General features: G+C 44.5%; 1 protein-coding gene across 1 annotated transcript in view; it reads right to left on the minus strand.

The window, feature by feature from the left end:
* The window catches only part of LOC137332457 (PH and SEC7 domain-containing protein 2-like), a 149,272-nt gene that overhangs the window by 37,771 nt on the left and 98,672 nt on the right, over window positions 1–12,829 (minus strand). The window contains exons 8-10 of the mRNA XM_067996315.1: window positions 4,521–4,564; window positions 3,724–3,914; window positions 182–252 (exon numbers count right to left, since the gene is read on the minus strand). Of these exons, the coding sequence (XP_067852416.1) occupies window positions 182–252; window positions 3,724–3,914; window positions 4,521–4,564 (306 nt within the window). The remainder of the gene's footprint in view (window positions 1–181; window positions 253–3,723; window positions 3,915–4,520; window positions 4,565–12,829) is intronic.

Consider the following 12,829-nt stretch of genomic DNA (forward strand, 5'->3'; position numbering starts at 1 on the left):
AGTATGTATTAAACCCAACTTTAACAAAGTAACTCATTACAGTAGGCAGATACACAACATTACGTGCTGCCAGCAACTTTCAGTTCAGATAACTGATGCCTGCAGGTTTCTATTTTATATTTGTAATTCTAACATACATTATGCATATATAGACAATTTGATTTTTTCTAACATTCACTACCTTTTGCAAGTAAAGAATAGTCCCTTTGAGTACTGCATAAAATTTTTTCCATCCTCTTCTTCCTCTAGGAGCTAAAAGAAAAATGAAATTCTAAACCACGTTTATTAATATGCTCCTCTGAGTACATTGTTATCAATTTCAATGATCTATTAGAAATACATTAACTGCACCTATAAAATCAAACAGTTGTGAACGAACGCAAGTACTCATAGTCACTTCTAATGTCTTGGTCATACAGAGATTTTAATCGGGGCTTTGTATGCAAATCCACATGGGTGGATTGAGGGCAGGTAGCACATTTAGATTCCTGGCTTTTAGCTGGGCAACTCCACAGCTGAACCTATTATTTATGCTTGCAAATGCTGCATATATACACACATCATGCACTGCATGCCTGTGTTTCAGGTGCTATTTGTTTCCAAAAGACAACAGGAAAAATGTACAGCGGGGGCTGTAAGGTTATACTAATGGACAGAACAGAGAAGGCACGCCTACAAATCCAGCAACCAATACATCTTTTACACAAGTCTTCTATAGGCATGTAAACAGTAAACGGGTAGTAAGAGGAGGGGTGGGGCCGATCATGGACCAAAAAGGAAATCTACTCATGGAGGCACAGTGCATGGCCGAGGAACTAAATAAGTACTTTGCATCTGTCTTTACCAGAGTCTCAGTAAAGGAAGATGTAAAAATTGATAAAGAGGAGATACCAGAAAGGCTAGCTGTACTTAAAGTAGACAAGTCACCCGGTCCTGATGGGATGCATCCTAGGTTGCTGAGGGAAGTAAGGGTGGAAATTGCGGAGGTACTGGCCATAATCTTCCAAACATCCTTAGATACGGGGGTGGTGCCAGAGGACTGGAGAATTGCAAATGTTACACCCTTGTTCAAAAAAGGGTGTAAGGATAAACCCAGCAACTACAGGCCAGTCAGTTTAACCTCAATGGTGGGGAAACTTCTAGAAATGATAATTGAGGCCTTAGAGAGGGTGCAGAAAAGATTTACTAGAATGATTCCAGAGATGGGAGACTTTAGTTACGTGGATAGACTGGAGAAGCTGGGGTTGTTCTCCTTGGAACAGAGAAGGTTGGAAAGAGATTTGATAGAGGTATTCAAAATCATGAAGGGTCTAGACAGAATAGATAGAGAGAAACTGTTCCCATTGGCGGAAGGGTCAAGAACCGGAGGACATAGATTTAAGGTGATTGGCAAAAGAACCAAAGGTGACATGAGGAAAAAAATTTTTATGCAGCGAGTGGTTAGGATCTGAAATGCACTGCCTGAGGGGGGTTGTGGAGGCAGATTCAATCGTGGCTTTCAAAACAAAACTGGTTAAGTACTTGAAAGGAAAAAAATTGCAGGGCTACGGGAATAAGGCGGGGGAGTGGGATTAGCTGAATTGCTCTTGCAGAGAGCCGGCACAGATTCGATGGGCCAAATGGCCTCCTCCCGTGCTGTAACCTTTCTATGTTTCTATTTTGTTGGAGAGTCTAGTGGACAAGCTTAAGAGAACCTAGATGGAGGGCTTCCCACTCCTAAGTAGTAACCAAGGGTCTGCTACCACACAGGTTGCTGGTCATCTGCAAGGGACACTTTAACCACCAACAGGACATATATCTACCTTTAGGAAGCTTGCTTAAGCAGGGCAGGTCCCAGAAGCCAAATGTGCTTATCTCAACTGGAGGAGCAGCGTGTCTTGGGTAGCCCTTTACCTGTAGTCAGGAATTCGGCAAGGTGCTGCATTTAACTAATTATTCCATGGTAATGAAGTCTACTTATCCTGGTGGTGGTGCAGACTCATTTTTTCAGCAAAAAACACTGGCTGGGAAATCAGGTGCACTGCAAAACAGGAATGTGTGGTCGTGGGCACAATTTCCCAGCCCGTGACCACCTCCTGTAAGTCTACATGCCACCTAAGAAAATCTATGCCAAGTTTTTTTTTTGTGCGTTTTAGGCCCCCCTTTTATAAGAAGGGGGGGTTAGGGTGTGTTCATGTGCAGAAAACCAATAAACGCAAAATAAGTGTCAAATTATAATTTTATTATCTCGGTCCAGAATGCACTCCAATCCCTGCGGAGCCCACCGGTCGCGGAAAGCCTCAAGCGTACCGGCGGACACCGCGTGCTCCCTCTCCAGGGTCACCTGGGCGCAGAGAATTCCGCGGAAGAGAGGCAGACAGTCCCCACGGGCCACGTCTAACCTGGACCTGTGGATAGCCACCTTGGACAGGCCCAGGAGCAGGCCCACGAGGACGTCCACCCACCTGCCTGCCAACCGCCCCCCCCCTCACTGGGCGGCCAAAGATTAGAAGCGTGGGACTGAAGTGCAGCCAGAACTTGAGGAGCAGCCCCCTTAAATAGTCAAACAGGGGCTGCAGCCTCCCACACCCTGCGAATAAATGAAACACGGACTCATCCAAGCTGCAGAAATTGCAGGCGACCTGGGAGTCCGTGAAATAGCGTAAATGCCTGTTGGTTGCGACTGCTCCGTGCAACACTCGCCACCCCAGATCCCCAATGGCACACGGGAGGATCCCCGAGTAGAGAGCCCTCCACTGGGGACACCCGCCTCCGCCAGATGGCAGGATGGTACCTGGGCAAGAGACAAGGGCGAGGAAGTGGAGAGTGTGCAGGAGCAGCCCGTACAGGAAATCGCTCTGCGCAGAGTGAAATGGCATGGAGGGAATTTCTGAGAGACGGCTCAAGTTGTGAGGCACAGCCCTCCGAGGGAGGTTTTGGGGCCTGACGCCGATGAGGAATTCCGTCCGAACGGGGGTCAGATCGGACAGGATGGCTCCACATGCTTGAGCCTCCTCCACACCCCGAGTGGAGTCAGGGCCGAGTGCCACTTTCAATGCCCGGATGGCGGCGGCTGCGTCCCAGACACACCGCAAGGACATCCGTGCAGCCAGTGTCCCTGGCGCTATCCAGCCCGTCCCTCCGCCACTCCGCCATCCAGGATGTCCCTGACTCGGGTTACCTTACCGGCCAGGGCCCTCTCCTCAGTCAGCTGTGAGCCACCGAAGCCAACACCGTGGAGGAACGGATTCCTGAGCAGCAGCTCCTGCAGGACGGCCGCCACCCCCAACGGGGGAGAGCACCGGCAGGTGGCAACCATATTCCAGACCCTGATCAGATCCTGGTAAAAGACAGGCAGCTCCTGCAAAGATGCGCGGACGCCCGGCAATGTGATAAACAGGAGCTGCGTGTCGTAGTTCTGGCCGTGCAGCCGTTGGAAGAAATATGTTGCCAGCGCACAGCATCTAGGAGGATCCTCAACGTACAGGTATCGCTGCAGGGTCCGAAGGCGGAAAGTCGCCACCTGGGTGCGGACGCACACCAGCCCCTGACCTCCCTCCCTAAGCGGAAGACTCAGGACCGTAGCGGCGACCCAGTGCATCCTTTTGGCCCAGAAGAAGCCAAGTTGTCACCTTAAGGTCTTTTCATGAAAATAACACTTTCAAACAGTGACTTCTCATTTAGGCCGTTGAACATAAGTTTGCATAACTAGTCTGTAAAAACTGAACACTGGAAAATACTCACTTCTCTTGCCGTCCATATCTGCATGGGATTTACGATTGAGAACTCCATGTTTGTAGGTTGCTGCGTTCAATGCCTGAGGGATGTCGAGGAAGGGATTACTGCTATCAATTATTCTGGTCACTTTCTTTGGACAACTATCATATTTATCCTCCACAAGCTCAGACAGAGATTTCCTCAACTCATCTTCATCTCTTAAAGAAAAGAGTGGAAGCACCAATCACTTTCATGGAAGAAATTTAAAATGGTCTTTTTATTTTTCTATAGCAAAGATTTTTTTAACATCAGAGTATTTACATTACAATAATGTTTGTCAATTGTTAATTACAGAATCTAATTCAATGTACATAGGCAGCATTAATAATGCCATTTTACGCACGTAAACTGAATTTACGCCGCACTTATGCCAGCAGAGCGGGAGCAGCTCTGATGAATTTCCCGGCCCAGGTGTCATAACAATATAGTGCAAACAAATGTAATGAGGACAGATGTCTCATGAAATTGAGCCTGGCAGTTTGCCAAGAGCACAAAAAAGTCCAGAGAATTAATGCTATGATATCAACTGGCAAATCTAATTGATGCAACTTTGCTTCTTTACTCTAAGATTCTGCATTCAAGGGACAGAGTTTCAGGCAACAAGTTCCTCAAGCAGCAGAAGCAATGTGTAAGGCTTCATCACTGGTATTGTGAAAGCAGAAAAGTTTATAGAGTGTCTTGAAACACTTACTAATTGCTAATGGTAGTTTACAATTTAAATGCATCAGAATGTATTTGTATCACAAGAGAAAAGTTGCACTTACACAGCCCACTCCAGCTTTTCATTTTTTATTGAGTTATACAGTCCCTGAAGGAAAAGAAATTATATTTTATTAGTGGATATTTAATCATGAAATTGAATTTAAAGGGGATTATTTAAATATCCTCATCATACAATTATTTTCTATATCATCATTATTTATTACATTGATTAGTTCAATCGGGAAAATAGCAAGTCATTCAATTTTGGTTGAATGATCCCAAAGGATTTTTGTTAAATATCAATTGTTGGTTGAATGATGTGATATTGCAATTTAAGTACCATAATTAGACAGTGATTTTTAAAGAAATTCTCACCAATTTCTCCCCTCCTTTCTGGTCACTGATTGAGGTAAGGTTCCATGAACATTAGACAACAACTTGCATTTATATAACGTATTTAACGTAGAACGGTCCAAAGCGCTTCACCGAGGTGGTAGTCAAACATGAACGCCAAGGCAAAAGGTGGTGGTATCAGGAGGGGTGACCAAAAGCTTGGTCGAAGGGTTGTGTTTTAAGGAGGATCTTAAAGGAGGAGATTGAGTTGGAGAGGTTTAGGGAGGAAATTCCAGAGCGGCTGAAGACATGACCACCGATGGTGGGATGAAAGGGGGAATAACAAGGCCTGAGTCAGAGGAAGAGAGTGTTCAGTGGGGGGGGGGGGGGGGGGCGATTGGGTTATGTGGTCAGAGATGCGAGGGGCGAGACCAGGACGGCATGTAAACACAAGAATGTGAATTTTAAATTTGATGTGTTGGGGGACCAGGAGCCAATGTAGGTCAACAACGGATAGAGGTGATGGGTGAATGGGACTTGGTGCAGGATTGGGCACGGGTAGCAGATTTTCAGATGAGCTGAAGCTTACGGAGAGTGGAGGATGGGCAGCCAGCCAGGGGAGCATTGGAATAGTCTTGAGGAGACAAAGGCTTTGATGAGGTTTTCAGCAGCAAAAGGTCTGAGGCACAGGATGAGTTGGGCAATATTACGGAGGTGGAATTAGGTTGTCTTTGTGATGGAGAGGATAGTGGGTTGGAAGCTCAGCTCAGTGTTGAATAGGAAGCTGAGGTTGCGAACAGTCTGTTTCAGCTTGAGACACTGGCTGGGGAGGAGGATGGAATCAGTGGCAAGGGTACAGAGTTTGTGGCGGGGGTCAAAGATGATGCTTTTAGTTTAACCAATTTTTATCTGGAGGAAATTGCAGCTCGTCCAAGACTGGATGTTGGAAAAGCAGTCTGACAACACAGACAATGGAGGGGTTAACAGAGGTGGTGGAAAGGTATAATTGGGCGTCCTTAGCATACATGTGGAAGTTGACTCCATGTCTTCTTGATGATGTCACCAAGAAGCAGCATGTGAAGAGGTAGAGGTGGGGGCCTAGGGAACGGAGTGAGGGGTGGAAAGATATGCCATTGCTGGAGATGATCTGACTATGATCAGATATGTAAAAGTGGAACCAAGTGAGGTTAGTCCCACAGAAATGGACAATGGAGGAGAGGAGTTCGAGAAGGATGGTATGCTTGATCATGTCAAAGGCTGCAGACAGGTTGAGGAGGGCGAGGAAAGATAATGTACCACGATAACATTCACACAGGATGTCATTTGTGCCTTTGGTTAGGGCCGTTTCGATACTGTAGCTGGGGCAGAAACCTGATTGGAGAGATTCAAACCAGGTGTTGCAGCAAAGATGAGCACGGATTTGGTATGCAATGTGTTCAAGGACTTAGGCGAGAAAAGGGAGATTAGAGATGGAGTGGTAGTTTATAAGGACAGAGGGGTCAAGGGTGTTTTTATTGAGGAGGGGGTTGATGACTGCAGTTTTGAAAGGGAGGCAGGGATACTACCTGAGACATTCTCCAGTGCCTCACTTGAATGGACATAATTCATGCATGAGCTTTAACAATGACCATCAGTAGGCTTTTGACTATGGGCATCATGACGGCTAGCTGCTGATTATGTCCATACCTGAGAGATGACTTTAAGGTCCTGGCACTAAAGTGGCAGGACTTTGTAACTTTGAGCATTATGCTTTCTGAAGTTGTGCTGGACCAACCTCACATGAATTCAAATGTCAATTGTTGATTGAAAATGATATAGTAATGCAATTTAAGGCTATACTGAACCTCATGATGAGACCTTACCAAAGGAGTTGGAGGGTGGGTGGGAAATCCCTTGGCATTAGCCCTTAAAGAGCTGTAGTCAAAATTTGAAGGGCTGAGCATTTGTAGGTAATTGGCCATATAAGGGGTAAAAAATTGTCACAGTTGTTCTAAAAGCTGCAAGTATTTTTCCGCCTTTTTACAGGTTGTTTGAGGAAAATAGTGGTTGCACGATGAAACAAATGTGGAGATAGGAAATGGAACTTGTGAGCAAGTGACGAAGTAGAATAGCACCTGAATTTCATTTAATGGTTCGCAAAATGGAGCTGCAGCTTCACGAGTGAGGGTGAAAAGAGGGTTGCCCTGTTGAAGTATGGCACTTCAAGTCATAGGACAGCAGTGCAGCATGCCTGGCAGAAGGTAGCTGTGAACCGTTATCTGCAGGACTTGGGAATAGATATGGAAGAAGCACACCTTACGAAAGCTGCCCTGAGTAAGACTACCCAATTAGAAAGATGGCCCAAGTATGCATAGCACAAAGTATTACCTGCCAGCTTGTTCGACATTTACTACTAATCCATGCCAAGCACTCACACAAGCTTGCACCTCTTTTGGTGTTTATCATTTATGTTCATATTCCAGCACACTCAGATGTTCAAAACATCAAATTAGCACCACCTAACTTTACGGTCATTTATTGACACAAGATGGGCTGCAGAATGTCCACAAAATTACTATCAATGACCCATCTGCTTTGAAAAATGTAGACATTGGGGCAGCTTGTCATATTGCTACTTCTGCTCACTGGCTATGCTGACCTATGCATCAGTCACTTGTTAGGCACACATATGAGCAGCATATTGGCTGATCTGCAGATGATCCCTATACTGGCCTGGAAGAAGGTAGAGGCATAAAAGGTGAGGGAGGAAGTGACTTTGACTGGCAGTGGAGGTGTCCTTGCAGCTGATGGTACACATCTGAAACTGGCTCTGTGTTGACTCAGAGCCAGAAGAGCCAGTTTCCCACAATCATTGTCAGATAGGTGTGCCAGCGCTTGTAGATTTGATTGATAGCATAATGACAGGTGTGGATAGTCCATCCTTGGTGCCTGATAATCGCCCTTGCATGCTTTCTTTCATCTTGTGCCATGTCAGCCATGAAATACTGTACTTGTGGTGCTTGAAACCAATCCCCATCACTAATTTTAATTTGATTTGCTGATCGCAATGGAACTCTTCAGTTAAATGCCTTGGCATTTCTTTAGCTCCCCTGAAAGTTTGTACAGTAAGTACTTCTATTTCATGTCCCCCTTTTTTCAGTTCTTCATGCTCTGCTGAAGTCTTGCTTCAATTACAGTTGGCATTCCATAGAATTCAGCTATTTTAGATTCCACATCAACATAACATACTATTGGAAGAAAAAAAAATCTTAGATTTTTTTTTTAAAACATGAAGGAAAGGAATTTTCATAACAATGTCTAAAAAATTTAACAGACTTCAGTACCTAAAACATACTGTAAAACTGGAAAATAAAAAAAATGGTTAAAAAGCTTTACTTTTTCTGGTTAAATTAGCTGTCGGGCCTCAGTGACGCCTTTGGTGCCCGATCTGCATATTTAAAGAAGGACCCCTTGGTTTCTGGTGGGTGTTCCTCTCATTTGCTCAGAAGAGCAGGCTAAAATCAGAACCTGTGGGATCGGTATGGGTCGTCGGCAGGTGTGTGTGCTGAGGCCGACATTCTTGAATCCATGAGCCACAATTGGTGCCAGAGAGGTGCAATGCCCCAAGCGCTCTACGTAGAATTGGCCCTCATGTGTAAACTTAATACAGTCGATAATGTTTGTCCATGAAGCTTAAATAAATGCTAACACGTTATTTTTTTAAACACAGGTTCCAACCATAGATATTTGTATCCCATTCATATCCCTTTATTGCATTCATACTGAATACAGTTATTTCTACCTTAGTTTGTGCCAGTAATCATTCTGGAATAGATTTTGATGCAGAAAAGTCTGTGTCTTTCCCATCAAATAATTCAGCACCACAGCACAATCGAAGCCAGGAGTGGCACACCAGGTAAAGTAATGGTTATGGATGGCTAAGGAGCGATTCTTGTACTTCTTAGATGCTCTGTACAACTCTGCACTTTATAAACAATAGACATGAAAATCTGTGAGGTATCCACTGGACTTCTGCCATAACTCTGATGGGCCCCATTGCAAAATGGCAGGGACTCAGTTTTGCTGGGTTGCTGCTTTTGCCGAGATGTTCCGGTCAGTTCTGTAAGAGGGAGAATCTCTATCTACCACTTGGAAGTCAAATGATGTCAGGAGCAGCTCAAGGAGAGAGTGGGTTGGGGAATCCCTATGTTCGGAGTTCTTGCTTCCCTGGCTCAGTCAGGACCCAATGTTGGACTGAAAGCCAGTATGCTGAATGAAATGAGGCATACCAACCTCCAGATGGGCATAAGCGGATGCCTGGACCCCTGAAGAAAGGGTGTGTTTTTTTTAAAAACTTAAGTCGGTGAGGCATCCCACCCAGTGGAATCGGGACGGTAGTGCCCCAAAAATGGTGGGAAGTGACTTACAGTCTTCAGCCAAGATCAACTGGCAGTCTAGCTGAAGAGGAGCCCATCAGGTTAAGTTTTAATTTATTTTGTGAGGCTGAAAGGAGCAGAAGTGCTGCTCCAGGCTACATAAAAATAACTTGGGCTGCTGCTGCACCGGGTCCCCACCCGCTCCCCCCTCCTGAGAATGGAGACCCCCCTGGATCTAACTTAATCCAGGCTTGGAAACCAGCCAGGCACATGGGATTTGGGCAATGCCAAACTCCCCAGTGGTAAGCAGGTGCCGTATTTTCCAGCTGCATGGGGCAGGCATGTGCCTGAGATGCATTCGTAGTGGCACAGGTACTCATCAGCCGCATTCAAATTAGATGCACTCCTGTTGACCCTGCAAACTCCAGTAGGGTCAGTGCTGGAGGGCACAATTTTAGTGTAACTGCCGAGATTGCGGGCCATGGATTTTCAAGGCCAATATTTTTTCAACAATATATTTACTTCTGTGTTAGCATATGTGAAGTGTGCATTTTGGGCAGATTCAACTCCAGGAACCCAGCAAAATAAATATCAAAAATCCATTTCACAGCTGCCCATGAACCCTGAAAAAGTTGAGTAGTAGCTTAGCGTAAGACATCAATATCATTTCAGAAATCAAGTGGCAAGTGGAAAAGTAAAAAAAAGACTGGACTGTATTCTTAACCCAAATGCTGAAAATAAAAAAAACACAGCAATAATACTCAGTTCATAGGCTGAAAAATCAAATATTATAAAATACCAGTTGGAGTGGCCAGGACTCATGGATATGGAGAGATGGGTGAATCAATAAAAATCAACTTGAATTACTAAGAATTGAGGTCAAGGAACAACCTTTGGACAACCAGCAATAAAGGAGTCCTAGAGCTCTCCAATTAAGGTGCTTCCTGAATACATTCAGTGGAGCTTTAGAGACACAAGAATTAAATATAAAATTTTGTTTGGAAATAACTTAAACAGCTTTGTCCTGTGAGGTTTTGGATTGAACTAGCAACATCTTTCAATTTTTCTTTTCAGCAACAGGATCCCAGAAATTTACTGTGAAGCTATTAATCCAAAGTATGAATCTGAATAAGCTGGACTACATGTGAAAGGAATGTACAGATCAACCATGCTTAACTGTGCATATATTCTTTTCTACTAACCAGGTCCTGTTTATTTTAAATGAGAATTCACTGGCAAACATTAAACTTAATTTGCACATAATCCATTAATTAACTTGATATAAATTATTAATAATAGCGGATTTCCAGTGACATGCTGAGTTAGACAATACGCTGTTTTATAGCAACAAGATCACTGTATCATGTAACATAATATATTAAACCAAATTATCTGCGACTTCCGTGCAGACAATACAATTTGCAAAGTGTTTCGCATTGAAAGTACTAATGGCTATTGCTAAATACAGAATGAGATGCATGGTGGCATCATTAAAATTACATTATATATTTCTGATAGGCCTACAAGTGCAGCAGGGCAGAACACGACCAGCAGACATCCCGGGTTCAGCTAATTTCAACATTGCTGGCAGAACATGGCTAAAAGTCCCGCCAAACGAAGCGAGATACGCCAATGGTGGAAAATTCAGAAGGAGCAGAGTAAGGGTGTAATTTCCTTATTTAAAGAGCTCTATGCAGTTAAAGAGCTGAGCTGACCTTTGGAAGACGGAGTGAAATGGCTGCAACAAGAGGGGTAAGCTGAGCATCTAACTTGTCCAAGGCTGACGTGGAAGTGCAGTTGTCCCAACTTAGAGAATGGTGGGATGTCATTGTTGGAGCACCAGGAAAGAAGCTATCACATTGGATACAGATCATGTAGAAGGAAGTGGCTGTTGTTAGGCTGCTCAAGACCAGGAATTGCCAGTTGAATTTAGGAATCCAGGTCAAAATGAGCACAGGAGCCTTATTTCAATATTGAATAATGTGTAAAAAAACATACCCTGACCAATTCAGCAGTGGTCTGAATGCCCCTGCAGATTGGGTGCGGGCCTCTGCACTGCTAAATTGATTATTGTTGCGTCCATTTTAGACCCACATAACATGTGCAACAATGTTAAATTTAGACCCCATTGAGTCTACAAATGATAAAAGCATGGATAAAGGTTTGAGCGAAGGGGATGGAGTTGGGATAGGCAGGTGGTATTACAGAGGTAGAAGTATGTAGTCCTGTAATGGATAGGATGTGGAGTTTGAAGTTCAGCTGTGGGTTAAAAAAGAGACTCAGGTTTCAGATGGCCCGATTCAACCTGAGCAAGGGGGGTGGAGTCTGTAGCAAGAAAGTGGGGTTTACAGCAGGAGGCAAAAAATGATGGCTTCACTGTTCGCAGTGTTCAATTTAAGGAAATTTTTTTTACAACTTAATGTCAGTCAAACAGTCTGAAAGCACAGAAGCAATTCTGGGGGTGAGGGAGGTGGTAGAGAAATAGAGCTGTATACATTAGAAGCTACTCCTATGCCTACAGATAATGTGAGAGGGGGCAGCATGTAGATGAAGAAGGGGGACATGTGAAACCTGAGATTGATTGAGGACAGGAAGAGAGAGAAGTCAGAGTAAGAGGCTGAAATTTTTCGGTGTAAGTTGAAATCACTGAGATTGAAGAGTCACTCAGTGCAGAGGCTAAGGGAGGAAAGAAGGGAGGAGATCTTGAAGAGGAAGTAGATGTGGAGTTTGGCATGACATGGAAGAGAGTGCAGTGCTCAAATGAGGAGAAAGTATTAGAAGAATAGAGTAAGAAACCAAGATGGGACTTGGCAATAAGTGCTGTATTACCACAGCGAGTGCTAGAATGCAGCGTTTCGTGAGGCGGAAGGAGTTTCTGTCAACCACAATGTTATTAGATCTACCCATGAGGACCTTGGGATCTTGTTCACGAGACAGCAAACTTTATGAGGGGGTACTAGGGAGCAGAATGGTGGTTGATGATCCTCCAGTGGGGTTGAGGGAGCAGTAGAAGAGGTAAAGGGATGGGAAAACGTTTAGAGAAGATTCAGAAGGTTGCAGGTTTAATTCTCACTCCAGAGACTTGAGCATATAATCTAGGCTGGAACTTCAGTGCTGCACCGAGGGAGTGCAGCATTGGTGCTGTCTTTCAGGTGAGACATTTAACCGAGGCCCCACCTGCCCTATCAGGTAAACATAAAAGATCCCTTGGCACTATTGGAAGAAAAGCAGGGGAGTTCTCCCCGATGTCCTGGCCAACATTTATCCCTCAATCAACATCACTAAAAAAAATTATCTGGTCATGTATCTCATTGCAGTTTGTGGGATCTTACTATGTGCAAATTGGCTGTCGCGTTTCCTATGTTACAACAGTGCAAAAGTACTTCATTGGCTGTAAAGCAATTTGGGGTGTCCTCAGAGCATGAAAAGTGCTATATAAATACAAATTCTTTCTTTCCTGGGTCTTTCTTTCACCAAGCCAGACACCAACATTATATCGCCTGCAGGGAGCTCCCACTGGCACTGACCCACACCCAGTGCAGAAAGAAATGAAAACACTTCACAGGCCAGACAAGGATAGCATGTCCCTACGCTCTTCCTTTCTTCCCTGCCCACTATGGGCACCACCACACTCCAACCACTTAAAGCCACACACACTACACTCTGGGTAAGGGCATTTCCAA

The sequence above is a fragment of the Heptranchias perlo genome, chromosome 14, assembly GCF_035084215.1.
Source record: "Heptranchias perlo isolate sHepPer1 chromosome 14, sHepPer1.hap1, whole genome shotgun sequence".
NCBI lineage: Eukaryota > Metazoa > Chordata > Chondrichthyes > Hexanchiformes > Hexanchidae > Heptranchias > Heptranchias perlo.